The sequence below is a fragment of the Phocoena phocoena genome, chromosome 19, assembly GCF_963924675.1.
Source record: "Phocoena phocoena chromosome 19, mPhoPho1.1, whole genome shotgun sequence".
In the NCBI taxonomy this organism is placed as follows: domain Eukaryota; kingdom Metazoa; phylum Chordata; class Mammalia; order Artiodactyla; family Phocoenidae; genus Phocoena; species Phocoena phocoena.
This window is the reverse complement of record NC_089237.1, coordinates 25,603,573-25,622,539: the sequence shown is the minus strand read 5'-3', so window position 1 is coordinate 25,622,539 and position 18,967 is coordinate 25,603,573. Positions and strand designations below refer to the sequence as shown.

Below are 18,967 nucleotides of genomic sequence, written 5' to 3'. Positions count from 1 at the left end.
TACTGATCCAGTAGACCTGGGGTGAGGCCTAGGAATCTGGAATTTTGACAACCTCCTCTGGTGGTTCTGACATGCAGTCATGCTTGGAAACTACTATTCTAAATGGAGTAGGAACTCAATAAATATGGATGGAAGTAACATTTTAATTTCATGAAGTAGAATTCATTTCCTAATTCTTTAGAGTTCGAATCTGCTGTGACTGCATCCTGAGTGTGACAGAACAATGCACTAATGTACAAAAGTCCACAAAACAAGCATCCTTTATTGCAGTATTACAAAACACTTTCCATTTTGGCAATATTTTACAACGCACTTAGCTTCAAGGGTTGGGAAGGAGAAGGTTGGAAACTAAAGGGGGATATTTTGATGGACATTTCTAAAAGGAAAACTGTCCCAGCCCTCCCACCGAAATAAAAATCCAAATGTCACTTAATCTCACTACACAAGAAGAGGCCACGAGGAAAAAGCAGCAGGCAAAACTCTGGCAATTTCACTATGGATCATGTCAGAGACAAAGGAACATTCAACACAGTCATCAGTATGGTCGGTTGCGCTGATCATTTCTGTAGTCGTTTCTAGGAATGAAAAATAAAGAGCCACACTAAATTCTAATTTTCTACCAGGGGAAAGCATCAGACACTTCTTCAGGGTGCTGGTGACTGGCATCAGCTTGACAATTTCTATAAGAATGACACCATGCCTAATATATTTCTCTGCTCCTAGAAGGTGCTTACTAAATGTCTAATTTATCAGCTTTAAGACATACAAAGTTCCTAGAAGCCCTGCTATCACTAACTCTCTTAAAAATTTTTCCATCTAGAATAAGGACTCTAAACCACTGTGGTATTTCAGGTCAGAGACTGCCATTCCAGCACTCTAAAAAGAAAAGTAGTAGAGTGGAATAAGCAAGCAAACACTTTCATGTAAGAATTCTGGACCTGCCACTTACTATGCGATCTTGGAAAATTTACTCAACATTTCTAACTCTGTAAAATGGCAAGTACATCTACCTCTGGGGTTGACAGAAGGACTAGAACTAAAGTATACAAAGACACTTCCACAGGATTTGCCACACAATAAGAAGTGTTTAATAGATGATAATTACTAATAGCTAACAATTATACAGTGATTACCATGGCCCCATGGCATGGTTACCATGGCAACCATTGTAACATAATCTAATGCAACTCCAGGAAGGAGATATCATTAGCCCCATTTTACAGATGAGAATACTGATGCTCCAAAGGGTTAAGTAACTTGCTTATCAAGCAGCTAATAAGTGGTGGAGCCAGGATTTGAAAGAAGACAGTCTGTCTCCAAACTCTGTGCTCTTAACTACATGCTTTACTAATTCTTGCTACCCTATATTGTCTCTGGCACAGTTAACTGAAGTTATTTTACATCACTGGTTATTCAACTTTTTTTGCCTCTATAGCTTTCACGTGCACAGCACACTCCCTTCAGTACCACCAGTGATTTTCATCTGGAAAAGGAGTAACAGAATCTCCAGAGAAACAACTGCAAGGTAGCACACGTGATTTGCTAAAAAAAAAGCACACTCCTATAAAAGCACACTCCTATAAAAGCACACTCCTATAAAAGCACACTCCTATAAAAGGTGTGCTCTCCCCTCACTTAGATTAAGAATCCCTGATTTACATACAGTTTCAAATCATCTCTCAATCTCAATTATCTTTAGCTATGAGAAAGAATACACACACATTTACCTACATTCATCCAAATATAAAGATCATGAATAAGAATTTCCAAAACAAATTTTAGGAATTGCTAAGCAGGAAACTAAACGGATCTTCTCCAACCTAACTGAGAGTTGACAATGGGAAATTCAAGTTCTAAAAAACTGGACAGGAAGAAAATGTGATGAAGAGGGCTCAGACTCTAAAATCTAAGAGCAGTGAGGTAGAAAGGTTAGCATGTACATTCTAATACTCACCTTCCTCCCATTTTGCCTCCATAGCCACCTCGGTCTCCTCCATAGCCGCCGCCACTCCTGTCTCCTCCGTAGCCTCCACTTCGGTCCCCACTGTAGCCACCACCACCACGGTCTCCTCCGTAGCCCCCCCCACTTCGCTCTCCTCCATAGCCGCCGCCTCGGTCTCCTCCATAGCCACCACCACGGTCCCCCCCATAGCCACCTCCTCGGTCCCCCCCATAACCACCCCCACTTCTGTCCCCTCCGTAGCCACCGCTGCCACTTCTGTCTCCACCATAGCCCCCCCCACTTCGGTCTCCACCATAGCCGCCTCGGTCTCCACCTCTGCCCCCACGACCTCTGTAGCCCCTCTCTCCACCGTAGCCTCTTCCCCGGAAATCTGCAAGGCAGGAATGCAAACTAGTAAGGCCAGCAGAATAATGGAAAGTCTCCTTAATGCCAGTCAGAAGATTAATAGCATGCACATGCTGTTAAAGGCTGACCCACCTCCTCCTAAGGGACGAGAGTCCTCTGGTCTGGGCTCACTGCACTGGTTGCAAGAATTCCTTCGAGCAAAGTTCATATTCCCACATGACCTGAGAAAGGAGGAAAATAAAATGCTCAATAGTTTCCAATGGATTCAGAACCCCCTCTTGTACCTTCCAACCCCAATCCCAACTCTTACATCTACCAAAATAAATGGTATACTTACGGATTAGGGCAAACCCAGTCCCCACTTTTGGGGTCTCCACCTCTCCCCTGAAAGCCTCCACGGCCTCTATATCCTCCACGGCCTGGGGGAAGTAAGGAGTGGGGAGGAATCAGTAGCAGACATTAACAAAGCAGAGGAAAACCATCAGACGAAAGAACTAAGAGCAAGTGTTCATCAATAACTGGGCAGCCCCCCCCTCAAATTAACCCCTTACGGCAGCACTCCATGATTCTTTGATTTGGGGCTTTACTTATTTAGTCAATGCAGGAGATGTGGAAGAAGACCCCAAGGCACACATTAAAGTGCAAATAATGCACTAAAAAACTTCGAAGTCCACTTTCTAAAATGCCCTCCTTAGTTTGAGAATCTCAGGGATATAGGTTAAGTGAGAAGACATATTCCAAATTTAAGGAATTAGACACAACGGAAATGAAAGAGTTACAAGTAACTATCAACATATCAGGGAACTCCCAAACTGGTCAGATTAACTACCTAATTAGGTATCATTTAAACAACTACCTCCTAATGTCCAGGTGAATAACAAACTGCTTTATATAGCTTTCCAAAGAGATTTCTGGAACCTTCTTCCACCACTTTCTTAACTATTACGACACCTTATTTACCTAATCTCCTATTCTGTACCTCACTTTTAAGATAGAAGGAAAAAGACCGATAGGGAGAGAGAAGTAGTAGCAAGTTCACACAACAGGGACAGAACATGGACTCAAATCCAAACCTTCTGTGTAATACCCAGGCCTGTGAGCAATAAGTATTTTACCTCGTCGCCCACCTCCACTTCCACCTCCTCTCATGAATTCAGGTCTTCTGGTGGCAAAGGACACTTTAATGATGTTGCCATGGAATTCTTTTCCTAAAGAAAAAAAAGAAATGGTTTTGCAGAAATGCTATTCTACATCTCCACCTCTCAAAAATATAAAACTTACAAATTTTTAGTTTCAGAGGAATAACTGACATGTCCTCACAGAAATTCAAACACACTAGTGTTCCAAAGAGTCAAGGTAACTGTACTAGAACATGACACAATCTAACTGAATAGAGCAGATCTGTCACAAGGAGACAGTCATTTCTTACTAAGCAAAAAAAACAAAAAACAAAAAAAAAACCCCATCTAAAATTTTACATGAAAATGCCAAGTACAGAACAATGTATGTAGTATGCTACCATTTCTTTTTTTTAAAGGGAATGAGTGTGTATGTGCATGCATGTGCACACATATGCCTGTCTATACACTGCCTATTGTGCTTAACTCTCAGTAGGTGAAAAGGTGGAAAGGAAACTCATTTTTTACTATATACTCTTGGTACCGTTTGAAATGTTTTTTACCTTAGACAAGTAGTATCTTTAAAAATAATGTGTGCAAGGCTTCCCGGGTGGCACAGTGGTTGAGAGTCCACCTGCCGATGCAGGGGACACGGGTCCGTGCCCCGGTCCGGGAAGATCCCACATGCCGCGGAGCGGCTGGGCCCGTGAGCCATGGCTGCTGAGTCTGCGCGTCCAGAGCCTGTGCTCCGCAACGGGAGGGGCCCCAACAGTGAGAGGCCCGCGTACCGCAAAAAAAAAAAAAAGTGTGCATATGTGATTACTTATATACATGCATACATACACATATTCTGCTGTCCCAGGGCCTTAGAGACAGAAATTTTCACTTTATATTAAATAAGAGAACTGACATATAAGGAAAAGGTGCCCAAGGAGTCATAAAATAGTTATAAATCCAGGAGTCTTAGCACTTTCACCAAAGTCCTAATTGTTGTGACTGGCAACCTTCCACAATGTCAGATGGTATGACAAGCACTTTTAAATAGGAAACCCATGGATCAGTATTTTAAAAGCTGTAAAAAGACCTGATGAGAGCCGAACTATGGAGTTACTGTTAAGAGGCTCATTTGCCCTATGGGGGAAAGGCACAATAATTTTTTAACATATCATAAGCTATGATAGTTTTATGATTCACAGAAACTATGACACAAGCAGAAAAGTGAGGGAGAATGGACCTAGCCTTCAAGAGCAAGGTGATGGGGCCTGATTAGGGCCAAAAAAGTAAAGAAAATGGAGGTGAAGACAGAGTTATCATAACCTCATCTGTGAAGAAGTAAAGAAATGCAATTATGTCTTGCAAGACACAGGTGCAATAATCTTGGAACTGGAAGGGACCACAAGTGCCTGTCAATCCAGCATAGTTTAGCACTTCACAAACAATGGTGCTAGACTGCCTGAGTTTAAGTCCTGACCCTGCCACTTATTCTGTGGTCTTGGAAATTATTTATCTTCTCTGTGCCTGAGTTTCATCATCTGTAAAATGCTAATAAAAGGGTACATCTTATAGGGTTACTGTGAAGATCAAACTGAGTTAATGCACATAAAGTTCTTAGAACCATGCCTAGCTCATAAACCACAGTAAACATGCAGTAAGTGTTAGTTATTATTAAATTAGGGTACAAAAAAAAACAGTGAATTTATAATAACATGGGGAAATGACTATGTTAAGACGTTAAGTGAAAAAAAGCATGAGACAAAACTATATTTGGAGTATAATGATAAACTATTTTTAAAAACTGGAAGGAAGGGGCTTCCCTGGTGGCACAGTGGTTGAGAATCCGCCTGCCAATGCAGGGGACACGGGTTCAAGCCCTGGTCCAGGAAGATCCCACATGCCACGGAGCAACTAAGCCCGTGCACCACAACTACTGGAGCCTGTGCTCTAGAGCCCACGAGCCACAACTACTGAGCTCGCCTGCCACAACTACTGAAGCCAACGTGCCTAGAGCCCGTGCTCCACAACAAGAGAAGCCACCACAATGAGAAGCCCGTACACCACAACGAAGAGTAGCCCCCGCTCGTTGCAACTAGAGAAAAAAAGCCCGCGCATAGCAACAAAGACCCAACACAGCCAAAAATTTATTTATTTATTTAAAAAAAACTAACTGGAAGGAAAAGTTAATACCAGTAGTTGTCTCTATGTAGAGAACTATGGATGCTTTACTCCTTTCTTCTACTCTCCCATATTTTCTTATTTTCAGGGGGAAAAAAAGTCTTACTGTTTCTTCTAAGTATGTATTAAGATTATATTTTAAGGGAAATTAACCTAAATTTAAAAAGAATATAGTCAACCAGGCCAACCCTCTACATCTCTATCAGGGTGGTCTTAAGCACAAAGCATGACATAAGGAAATATTTTAGACAGAGTTCATCTCATTTCTAAAGGTATGTAAAAACTCTGGCCTGTATTCTCAATAGAATATCTAAAAAAGTAAACATGAAGATAATCACCGTCTACGAGAACATATTTTGACTTCAATACTAGAAAACATTTATCCAAACCACAGGTTGAAAACGATATGAATGAGGGACTTCCCTGATGGCGCAATGGATAAGACTCTGCACTCCCAATGCAGGGGGCCCGGGTTCAATCCCTGGTCAGGGAACTAGATCCCACATGCATGCCGCAACTAAGGAGCCCACATGCCGCAACTAAGGAGCCTGCCTGCTTCAACTAAGGAGCCAGCAAGTTCAACTAAGGAGCCCACCTGCCACAACCAAGAGCTAGCACAACCAAATAAATAAATTTAAAAAAAAAGAAACTATATGAATGAGGTATACCATCAAACCAGTCAATGGCTGCCTTAGCTGAAGGAGGGTCATCAAATGATACTGTTGCCTCCCCTTTTGGCTTTCCTGTGTCCTTGTCTGTGTACAGATTTATCATTGGTTTTCCAGTCTTCTTATTTGTCTGAGGAACAAACAAGTGGGTGTCAGTATTTTAAGAAAAAGTGATCATGAACCACATAGATAATTAAAATTTTATTTTTAAAGGAATTTACATATCCATACAATAAATACTATCAACTTAACATAAAAATGAAGTTATCTGTAGGTTCTGAAAAGGAAAACTCTCTAAAATACATTAAGTGAAAAACAAACTAAAAAAATGATACACAGTATATACTGTTTTATCCATGTATAATTTCTTTAAACCCACAAAAAAAGAAAACATAGGTAATACTTCATATAAATATATACCTTGTGAAACTTAAAAAAAAAGACCAGGAAGAATGTTCACCAAGCAAATAAATAAATTACCATTAAGGCGTACACACTGGATTTTGCTGAGAAGGGAGTGGAAGACAAGAACTGTGTGAATTTTTTACATATTTCATGTGTAATTAATAATTTCTTAAGAAATTTTTACTCTCCAAGAAGGAGAAAAAAAAAGTAATTCCACGGACACCAAAACAAGAGCAACTGCAAACTGATATCAGGCAAATGCTTCAATCTACTAACACTAATCTAAATGCTTTCTAGTTGGAGATGAAAATATATGCATGAAACAAACGGTGCGTGAGACACTTAAGTACAATAAAGTTATGAAATAAAGCATTATTATATTGGGCAAATATATAGCAGACATTAAATACCAACATAAAAAGTTGTTAGTAATAACTTGGGTTTTCATATGTTGGCATTTCAGAATATAAAAATGTTTTCACAATTTCATTTGGTTCTCACAATTTTAGGAGCTAGGCAGAGACTATGTTTAGAGTCCTAAGATTGAAAGCCAAAGCTGTGGAAGGCTGTGGAAAGGTACACACAAGCGAGGAATAAAATCTTCATGTACTTTAGCAAACTTAGCAAAGGCCTACAGACATGGGTGAGCATGTGCATCAGGGAACTTTAAGAGACAAGCCTTACTGGAGTATGGGCTTATTATGTAACCTAAGTATCTTAACCAGAATATGTTGATAATTATGAGATTTTCAACATAAGCCAATTTTTTACTCACCTTGATAATTCCTATTTGTTTAAAGAACTCCCCCACTTGATCTGTAGACACACCCTCCCCAAGTCCTTGTACAAAGATTGTGTTGTTATCTGAATTATCAGATTCTGAATCTATGGGGAAAAAAAAAACATGATTAATTTTACATATTCCTTAGGTTTACTACATCCTATTTAGTAATCAAGAATAATAATTTATTATTCAATATTCAACTATTTCTGTGACCAAAAGGAGAAAGGACCAATATACGAAACCTCTTAGATAAACATGCCAAGTGGTCATAACAGTTATTTGGTAGGTCAATTCTCACAACTAAACTTCACGTAAAGTGGATCAAGTCCACACTATGTCAAATACATAGACCAATTAAGGGAAATCTTACAAATCTCACTCTTCAGATTCAGATACAGGACTCAAGCTCAGGAAGAGATGAAGAAAGTTAGTATAAAGTAGCATTCCTTTCTTTGGAGAGTTTTAATTCTTTCTGGCTAATCAATACTTTTAAAGCTTTCTAGTAGAAAATTGCCCAAATCTGACACTTTGAACTTCCAAGCAAGCCAAGCAGAATTGCTGGTTTCCCATTCATTGCAATAAGCTTTATATATACCAGAGAGTAGGGGCACCTTGACACACACCTTACCTTACATGCACACTTTTGGATTAGTATAACAAAATAAGAAAGATGCACATAAATTCAGTCCATCAAGGGATAATCAGAAATTGCCATCCATATAGAATACTTTAGCATCTTAATAAAAACAAAAGTTCTGATTTCAATATATACAACTACTGAGCCTGCGCTCTAGAGCCTGCGAGTCACAACAACTGAGCCCGTGTGCCACAACTACTGAAGCCCACACACCTAGAGCCCGTGCTCCACAACAAGAGAAGCCACTGTAATGAGAGGCCCGCGCACCGCAACGAAGAGTAGCCCCTGCTCACCGCAACTAGAGAAAGCCAGCGCACAGCAACGAAGACCCAATGCAACCAAAAATAAAAAATAAATTAAAATTAATTAATCAAAAAAATTTTTGGCTCAAATAGATTTTTAATCTCTACATAACTTTCAAAAGGCTCCAGGCAGCCTTGAATTTCATTTGAAAATATAAAGGTACATGAAATTAGTGACCTCTGAGGACTTCCCTGGTGGCACATTGGTTAAGAATCTGCCTGCCAATGCAGGGGACACGGGTTCGATCCCTGGTCCGGGAAGATCCCACATGCCGTGGAGCAACTAAGCCTATGCGCCACAACTACTGAGCCTGCGCTCTAGAGCCCGAGCCACAACTACTGAGCCCACGTGCCGCAACTACTGAAGCCCGCGCACCTAGAGCCCCTGCTCCGCAACAAGAGAAGGCACTGCAATGAGAAGCCCGTGCACTGCAACAATGAGTAGCCCCCGCTTGCCACAGCTAGAGAAAGCCCACGCGCAGCAACCAATACCCAACACAGCCAAAAAAAAAAAAAAACAAAACAAAAAGAAAGGCACATGTAGAAAGAAAGATGTTTTGTAAAAAAGAAAAAAAAAAGAAAAGAAAGGAAAAGAAATTAGTGACCTCTGCCCAGAGTAAGACAATTCTCTCATATATGAATTCAGGTTTCTTAGGCCCACTGACCAGACTATCAATCCATTGTAATATTTTCTTAAACACAGCTATTCTAATTCCCCAATCATACCAATTCTCTCATACTTGATTTGCAGTAATTAAACAAATAATGCTAATTAGCAGTACAAAATCAAGTATTTCTTCACAAAAGAAAAAGTAGAGAGCATGGGAAAGCACAAACATAGTTATTTTTCCTAGCAAACTTTCCAATCAATCCCCCTGAACTTTTCTTGCTGGTACATCTTTAGAAGTGAAGCTCCCTGGTTCTGGCAGCATTATCAAATCAAATCTTCTTCCTGTACTAACTCCTCCAAACACACACACTTTTCCTTTGAAAAAATGGAAAACTAACATTCTCTTAAAGGCAGAGTCACAAACTACCATAAACCTTACCAGCATCTGGTCTGGGTCCATAATCCCTGTGACCTAAGGGAAAAGAAAAAGAAAAAGAAAAAGAAAGCTATTTAAGGCAACTCATAAGAAATCATTTAAAAACAGTAATAATAACCAAGGCATGAAAAGTCAATACTTCCAAAATCCTTGTAAGTAACCATCACAGATTTACAAAGTAAGTATATAAATTAAGTTTTATTAAAAGTTTAAGAAATCAAGATGAATGTCAATATTCCCTTAAACTTGTCCCAGACGGCACCAGCCACTTTGGCATTACGCTAGTATCACTTTTGTTAAGCTCTGGTTGTGAAGGCTGATTGGAAAACCGTAATAATTTAAAAACACCATGTCAGCTACCTTTATTAAAAAACATATTGACAAAATCCAGTGAAGGTCTCATTCATTGGTCACCAGACTCTTTCATGCAAATTCACTGTGTAGAAACCCATTGGACTGTTTGAGATCAACTTTGTCTTTTTAATATTTTGAGATATATATATGCATATATATAATTTTTTTTTTAAGCACACAACACACACCAGCCTCAACAGAGTAAGAAAGGGCTTAGACTACATCTGCGGGATATTGGTGGCTTTTAGGTTTATATAGCATTTCCACTGAAACATTTTGGGATACTCAGCACTTACCACCAAAATTTTTGAAGCCACCGCGGTCACCACCACTGCAGAGGAAAAATTGAAGAAATGATTTCTTCCTTAGGTCTCTAATGTGCTGAGCCCTGGGCTCAATCTATACTTAACTGTCACAAGTAGAGCGCCCAGGAAAACAGTAGCACCTCTAACTTTCCAGTAAATTTCATTTCACAGACTTCAAAATGTTGTTTTCACCTAAATGTTTCCCCAAGGATCTATTTCCACAAGGGTGCCTTTTCAAGCTTATTACAGAACATACCTAATATACTCTTATTTTAAAATTTTCCCAACCCCAAGCCAAAGGGATAATATTCAAATCCACTTAAACTGGAGGCACAAGAGGAAGAATGCTAAACATTCTTTCCAAGGGGAAAGAAATCATTTAAAAACAGTAATAATAACCAAGGCATGAAAAGTCAATGGGACAAAGTGAGAGAGTGGTGTGTAAATATATACACTACCAAATGTAAAACCGGAAAGAAAAAAAAATGTAAAACCGATAGCTAGTGGGAAGCAGCCACATAGCACAGGGAGATCAGCTCGGTGCTTTGTGACCACCTAGAGGGGTGGGATAGGGAGGCTGGGAGGGAGGGAGATGCAAGAGGGAAGAGATATGGGGATATATGTATAGCTGATTCACTTTGTTATAAAGCAGAAACTAACATACCCTTGTAAAGTAATTATACTCCAATAAAGATGTTAAAAAAATTTTTTCCAAAGTCCTTGTAACCATCACAGATTCACAAAGTAAATATATAAATTAAGTTTTATTAAAAGTTTAAGAATTCAAGATGAATATCAATATTCCCTTAAAGGGAAATATTTTTGTTATAGGGCATATTTTTGTTAAATATGAGAAAAATACTAGGAGAAAAATATAAAGCAAGATTAAAATTCTGATAGCAGAATGGGAGAGGTAAAAACTTGAGCACTACGTTCTACTGTGATACCAAACGGTGGGTTTTATGAGATGAAGAAAAAAGTGAGGTACAAATATACACAAAAGTGAGACTGAATGAAAGCGGTCTTAAAAATTCAAATCATTCAGATATCTGGTAAAATGAGCACTAAAAGAAAGCATAACTTTAAACTGCCCTCCTATTCCATGCCCACTGCAACATGCTAGCTCTCTTCACAGCAGAGCTACTGACATTCATGCTGCCAAATGCTCTTGTACACCAATCAGTAGACCATATCAGAGACAGAATGCTACATACTCCACAAGAAAATGACTTTATTTGGCAATTTCCACTGCCAGGTAAGTCAATGGCCCTTGTGTGCATAGCTTCATGTAAGAAATCTAAGATCTCTCTTATCAAGAAACTCTTTAAATGCTCATACATTGAAAGCTTGTTTCTCTTAACTGAATTATGTAATCCTCTAAGATTCATGTGCTGACATGGATACAAAAACACCCAAAGTTTTCAGATGGTGATATCTAATTTTCTAATACTACTAATCTTCTACTATAACCCAAGAAACTAATCCAATATACTAATGTCTCTTCACTGCTTAAAAGCCTCTGCTTTAGTAATAACCCTGCCCTCTAGATGGCTTTTCTTGAGCCATCCTGAGAAAAACCACTCTGACTAAATGAGAAAGAATTTTTTCTTTAGAAGTCTATTCTACTACCTTGACGTAAAAAAAAAATTCCCTTGCAACTAGCATAGGTATGGACACACGCAACTTAACTCGCCATTAATTTTTATTTGATGCCCAAGAAATCTAAAAAGGAGAATAACAATATTTCAAGGCTATGCAGACAAAGCGAAGCTCAGGTCTTTCATATATATAGTTTCCTATTGAGAGTCTAAGACCTCTCTTTCAGAACATCACCCAAGCCCTCCCACCAACCCATACTTCTAAATGGCCTATATATCATAGCTTAACTCTTTAAGGAAAGGAAGCCAAACAGAGTTCTGAGATTAAATTGCTGAAAATCTTATTAGAAACAAGATATCTCAGGTTTCTTCAAAGATGATCATTAGAATTCTAAAAATGATGAAAAAAGAGCTAGTGAAAATATTAAATCAGGCTTCCCTGATGGTGCAGTAGTTAAGAATCCACCTGCTAATGCAGGGGACAGGGGGTTCGAGCCCTGGTCCAGGAAGATCCTCTATGCTGCGGAGCAACTAAGCCCGTACGCCACAACTACTGAGCCTGCGCTCTAGAGCCTGCGAGCCACAACTACTGAAGCCCACACACCTAGAGCCCGTACTCCGCAACAAGAGAAGCCACCGCAGTGAGAAGCCCGCGCACCTCAACGAAGAGTAACCCCCGCTTGCTGCAACTAGAGAAAGCCCGTGTGCAGCAACAAAGACCCCATGCAGCCAAAAATAAATAAAATTTTTTTTAAAAAAGAATATATTAAACCCACATTCCTATGTCAGGACGTTAAAGTACCCAGGATAAAGTATTTTTTTAAAATAGGATATTTGCACAATTAAGTGCTGGAAGAGGCACCACTTAATTACTCTGCTGCCAACTTAACCAAGTACCAAATTGTTTATCTGACCACAATGGAGGGAAAATATGCAATTTCATATATCAAGTAGTTCCTAAAATTTCTATTCTGGCCAGCAATATAACTTTGAACAATTTTTTTAAAAAAGGACATACCCCTGGTAAAATGAAAAGCATATAAAACAAATGACACTTGAATACGTTTATAATTTTCTATTCCTCCATACAATGGCATTTTAACTTAAGTCATCATTACTGAGCATTTCCTTTGAAAATTCAGCAGCTGAACACTTCAAACACAATGGCCGTAAATATGGAAACACCCGTAAGTACATTCGAAAAAGTACTAGTCTTCAAAGTAGGAGTCTCAGGGTATAGTCTTAACTATCACTAATCAATCTTGAAAATTTGGACAAGTCAGTAATTCTCCCTAGGCTTCAGTTTCCTCCTTCGCAAAATAATGGTCTACACCCTTACTACCTGAAAGGTGGTCTATGGAATAGCAGCAAAGGCAGAGCCTGGGAGTATCTCAGAAAAGCAAGCTCATCCCAGACCTACTAAATCAGAATCTGCATTTTAGTAAGATCCCCAAGGAGTTCATATGTACATTACAGTTAGAGAAGCACTGGTCTAGATGACCTATAATTTTATGTGAGGCTTTCTTTCAAGTTCCAATGTTTCAGTCGCTTTTCTCTTTCCTTATTAAGAAATTTCGTATTAATTAATTATAGTTCCTTACTAGGAAATTTATTATATTAAACAAGTAGATAAACCTCAAATAGTACCACTATTAAATCAGTTAACAGAAGATGGGCCTGTGGTTAAGAATCTTTCTTCAAATCTGCAGTCAAGTTACATGTCCCTTTTCCATAAACTAAGTTAAGGCCCCACTAGCAAATTAAGACACAAAGGCATGTGAACATCTGAGTCAAGATGTTGCCACAACAAATTTGTTTTCCTCCTAGAAAAAGAAACAAACTTGTACACATAAAGAATTTCTGAAGTAAGGTCATTTTAATGTAAAGAAGTAGAGGTATTTACTAGAGACATAATATAAGAATACTCAAAATTTATGGCTGAGTGCCCCCTGCATAGGAAAATCAATTGTGTATTCTTGACTCAACTACAGAAATCGTTGTCCCAAGTTCAAAACCACAATGAGCAGCCTACTCTAGGGTAGACTCTGAGGGTTCTTTCACTGTTACAGCATTACATATTTAGAGACGACAGTCAGCTTTAATTTCAGGTGCTTGTCAAGAAAGAAAATATACTTTGACACAATATCTATTCCCAAAATTTAATTTTTAAAAATCCAAATATATCTATATTCAAGGACTAAAACTGCCAAAAAGTAAAAGTACAATATAGGAATCTTTATTCCCAGAAAATTCAATACACAGAGAGAAAAAGGAACTTAGTGAAATATTGAAAAAGATTAGTTTTTTAAAAACTGTTCTGTGTTTGATTTTTCATACTAGTAATTTACCAACATTTCAGAAGGCCAAGAATCTACCATTCTAGAGCTGCACTATCCAATACAACATTTACTAGCCATATGTGACTGCTGACCTTTTGAAATATGGAGAGTCTAAATTGAGATGTACTCTAAATGTAAAATACAAAATGGATTTCAAAGTCTTAGTATAAAAAAAAGAATGTGCATCATCTCAATAATTTTTATACTGATTACATAAAATATTTGTGATGTTAAATAGATTAATAGATTAAATAAAATATATTATCAAAATTAACTTCAGCTGTTTATTTTTCTTAAAGTGGCTATTAGAAAATTTTATATTACACATACTCACAGTTGACACACATTATATTTATATTGGGCAGCACTGGCGGGACTATCACCAGCACACATGCACATTTTTAAGAGAGCTATTCAAAAACTCTTATAAGGGCTTCCCTGGTGGCGCAGTGGTTGAGAGTCCGCCTGCCGATGCAGGGGACACGAATTTGAGCCCCGGTCTGGGAAGATCCCACATGCTGTGGAGCGGCTGGGCCCGTGAGCCACGGCCGCTGAGCCTGCGCTCCGCAACGGGAGAGGCCGCAGCGGTGAGAGGCCCGCGTACCGCAAAAACAAAAAAACTCTTATAAGAAGACATTCAAAATTTAAAATAACTTTTTTGAGACTTGAGATATTAAAGCCTAAAAAATCTACTTAACTTGATGACATGCTAATAATGGAAAATGGTTATCTATAAAGTTCTAGTAATTTTGCAATGCATTCAGCACGATGCTAAAGTTAAAAACACTGAGAAAATTTATGGCCTTAAGCTTCTAGTCCAGTAGGAGGCCACTGATTTATTTTAGATAACAATTAGAAATTCAATCTTTTTTGCTGCAGCTGCTTTTTTAAAGAAAAACACTGTTTCCTATAGTCCCTATAGTCTTCACGTTTCTCTTCCAAAATTGGAAAGTTGACAGCTTCCTTTGGTCTGAATTCTTCCTGCAGTCAAGCAATCATACAACTTGAGTCTAAGAATGTCATATCCTTTACCACACATCCCACCTTCACCTGCAAACTGTGCCCCTTCTTTAATTATAAACCCAACTAATGCCAGATATTCTTCAAACAGCCCTGAAAGGATCATATTTTCAACCTTGCTATTTTTAAGTAAGATGATTACAAACACAAATGGGAGTGTTGATGAAGACTAACAAAAAATGTTTGGGTATTTCTGGTACTTAAATGCAAAACCAAGTGTAAGGGGAAAAAAAGCCCTGAAACTGGGCTTTTTTTTTTTTTAATTTGAAACACTTCACCCCTGTAAATAAGCTAAAAATCACATCCTGAACAAGATATTGTGGCACATGAAAATTATATGAACTTCATATTTCAGTATCCATAAATGAAGTTTTATTGGAACACAACCATGTTTATTCATTTATACAGGAGCAGAGCTGAGCAGTTGCAAAAGAAACCGCATGGCCTGCAAAGCCTTAATTATTTACTATGTGGCCTTTCACAGAAAAAGTTTGCCCATCCAATATAGAGAGTAAGTATAATCATCCACATAAATTTCTTAAAAAGGCCTTTCATGCACATTCCATTTGCTGGCTAAGGGGGTGGGGTGGGGGGAGGGAGGGAGCATACAGACAGCAACTGGGTAAGACCTCTCCCCCAAAAACCCTACCCTGACTTGAACCAGATCACCATCATTTTGACCTAATACATCCTGGGCTTCTACACAAGATTTTGTTTGAAGAGGTTCTAAAGTTAAATAAAAAGATTTGAAACTCAAAAACTTAGTTCATGATTCAGTACCTGGGCCAAAAATTATACTGAAATGTTGCCAAAGAGGTTTATCGAAGTGCTTAAAACTGGTATGTCCAGGGTTGGTTAAGATACAGATCTTCCCTCTTTTAGCAGGAGGATCACTCAAGGTCCTTTCAACTCTGATTCTAAGATAAGTCATCTCTCAAACACGAAAACATACTTTTAAAGACTTCCCTACCCTCCTCCTCCTGAAAAGTGGGGTTCTACCATTCTCAGTCAGACACTGTCATAGTTTCAGAGATAATCTATAGATATAACTTCCTTATGAAGGAAATTAAACCTATGATATGCTGTAAAACGTATAGCATCCCAAGGCAGCCAATTATCTAAAACATATTTACCAGAAAATCACATATACCTGTTAGTTATCTTGTTTGGGATTCTGTTTGAGGGAGCGAGGCTATTAGGTAGAGAGTAAGCACCATACCACTCTACGTTGTTCACTTACATCCACATGATAATGAAGAGGCATACAATATACTTGTTTTACCTTAATAAATTGACTTCGGCTATCAATCGAAAGACATTTAATGTTCAAGTCTTATAAAAATTTATCAAATATGTTTAGACTTTAGATTTGCCAGACCAAAGCACTATACACTAAACAGAGAAAGTCAATGAGATCAAATTCCTGGCTCACTTGAAAAATTAACAGTGCTGTATGTAACTGATTTTCTCAGGTCACCTCAGGGAACAAACAGTCCCTAAGAAGCAAAAGAGTGACCTGGTATTGATATAATATTGTCAGTTAACAGGCTGACAATTTCAATTCCCAAGGAACACAAATTATCTTTTAAGCCTGTATATTGTACACACGAAATGTGCAACCTACAAACCTCATCTGAGGACAATAAATGTCAATTACTTTTTCTTTCCTATATTTAGAGCAAAAGTGCTAGACTTACACATATATTTGAAAGTAATTTTAAAGCCACCTTTCATAACATATGCCATAAATACCAAAACCTGATAACACTAACAATGGAGAAAAGGAAAGCTGAATTAAAAAGTCATTCCTTTTCCACAGCTTAGTCTAGACAAAATATGCAACGGTATGTGACATTGCACTAATTATCTCAATAATTGTTTACTTAAGAATGGGGACAAAATAGTTCAGTTACACAAAATCTTTCTCTCATTTGCCAACCCCAAATTTATAATCTGCTATTGCCTCCTAATATTTTCCCTTCCCAAGGGGATTCAAGATTAAAGAACAGCCTCTCCACCTTCCAATCTAGAATTAACTTACCTTGTATTTTCTACATATAAAACACTTGGATTTCCCAGAGTCATCTTTTAAAGGAGTTTAGAGTCAATAGTTCTGGCAGGAAAAACATAGTTAAGTGGTTTAACCACACCATAGTAGGGGACTTTTCTCCATTGGTATTTAATATATACCACATAAACTAACGGCTAACAAAGCCTATTTTGAGGTAATTTATGTGACATCTTAAGACTGAAAATAAATTTTGAATTTCTGTCCTCTTCTCTACAACGTAATCTCTTTTATAGGCCTCTTAACTAAATCAGATGATGGAATCGAACCAGCTAAGTAACAACAACAAAAAAAAGAGAGAGAGAAGAAATGTAGACATCTGTACCTAAAAACTTACCTTGATCCTGTCATAGGACCTCTTCCATCCTTGTCATATCCCCCACGCCCTCTACCTCCTCCCTGTGACCCGCCATATCCTCTATTATCTTCTCCATACCTACTCACATCACGACGGTCATCTACAAAAAAGAAAATTAATACATATATACATAAACAACTTGAAATTTCTGACAAAGGCTTTCCACAACATAATATTAAATAGCTCTTTAGGTCACCTGTGACCTTCAGAAAATGGCACATGTGCACAAAACTCAAATGCAAGTCATCATAGCACCATCTGGGATTAAATGTATGAGACTTATATGTGTGTCAAATTCCATCCTACCAAAGTCAGAAAGCAAAATGGTGATGCGGATATCACCATTTGATGTGATGATAATATGGAGTAGTTTGAGTAAAGTACGTTAGGTACAGAACTCTAATAAATTAAAAGAATACCCTGATCTTAGGGACTTCCCTGGTGGCGCAGTGGTTAAGGCTCACGCTCCCAATGCAGGGGGTCCGGGTTCGATCCCTGGTTGGGGAACTAGATCCCACATGCATGCCGCAACCAGGAGTTCACATGCCACAACTAGGGAGCTGGCAAGCCACAACTGGGGAGCCCACCTACCACAACTAAGGAGCCCACAAGCTGCAACTAAGACCTGGTACAACCAAATCAATCAATCAATCAATCAATACTTTAAAAGAATACGCTAACCTTAAAAGTTATTTTTCATGTCGAAAATATTTCAGTGTAAATCAAACACAGACAAGGAATAACTAGATTTTCAAACTGAGAGTTATTCAGTGAATATATTCAATGAAGAAGATATTCAGTGAATGAGCTTCCACTCTTACTCATTCACTTGTTCATTCATTCAACTATTCAACAAATATTTATCAAGCAGGTATAAAAATGAGTAAGGCAGGACCTTTGCCCTTGAAGCATTCATTTTTATGGCTGATCAGATTCCTAAATATCATGATATATATAAAAGAAAGAATGACTGGTCCTTCTTAGTTGAGGTTAGAGAAGGCTAATATAGGATCATAATTTCTTCAAATCACATACAGCACCAGTACCAAGACAACTGGTAGCATGGACTTCCCTGGAGGTCCAGTGGTTAAGACTCCGTGCTTCCACTGCAGGGGGCACAGGTTCGATCCCTGGTCAGAGAACTAAGATCCCACATGCCACACGGTGCGGCCAAAAAATAAAAAATGTTTAAAAATTAAATTAAATTATAAAAAAGAACTGGTAGCAGCAGTATTCATTGTCAAATGATCAGCTGACTGAGACAACAAAGGAAATTCAAAAACTCAGCCAGCAAAAAATCACGTGACCATCTGGAGTCTCCAAGAAGTTCAGAAATATCAATCTAATAAACTAGTTTTGATGGACATGAGACAGAACATATGTTCAGGGTGACTCTAAATTCTTACAAACAGTTGAAATCCTCTGTGGGTCTTTTAATACAGAATTCAATACACAATTCTATGAAGGGAAAAAAAGGAAAAATAA

General features: G+C 38.3%; 1 protein-coding gene across 1 annotated transcript; it reads right to left on the bottom strand.

Moving 5' to 3' along the window:
• Nucleotides 1-535: 535 nt before the first annotated feature.
• On the bottom strand, nucleotides 536-17,475 carry TAF15 (TATA-box binding protein associated factor 15). Its single transcript, XM_065897386.1, has 10 exons — nucleotides 17,462-17,475; nucleotides 10,091-10,125; nucleotides 9,444-9,476; nucleotides 7,447-7,556; nucleotides 6,267-6,396; nucleotides 3,424-3,516; nucleotides 2,646-2,727; nucleotides 2,441-2,529; nucleotides 1,955-2,333; nucleotides 536-575 (listed from the first exon to the last, which is right to left on the bottom strand). Exons 1-10 carry the CDS (start codon nucleotides 17,473-17,475, stop codon nucleotides 536-538), a joined length of 1,005 nt encoding a protein of 334 aa, XP_065753458.1.
• Nucleotides 17,476-18,967: the final 1,492 nt, after the last annotated feature.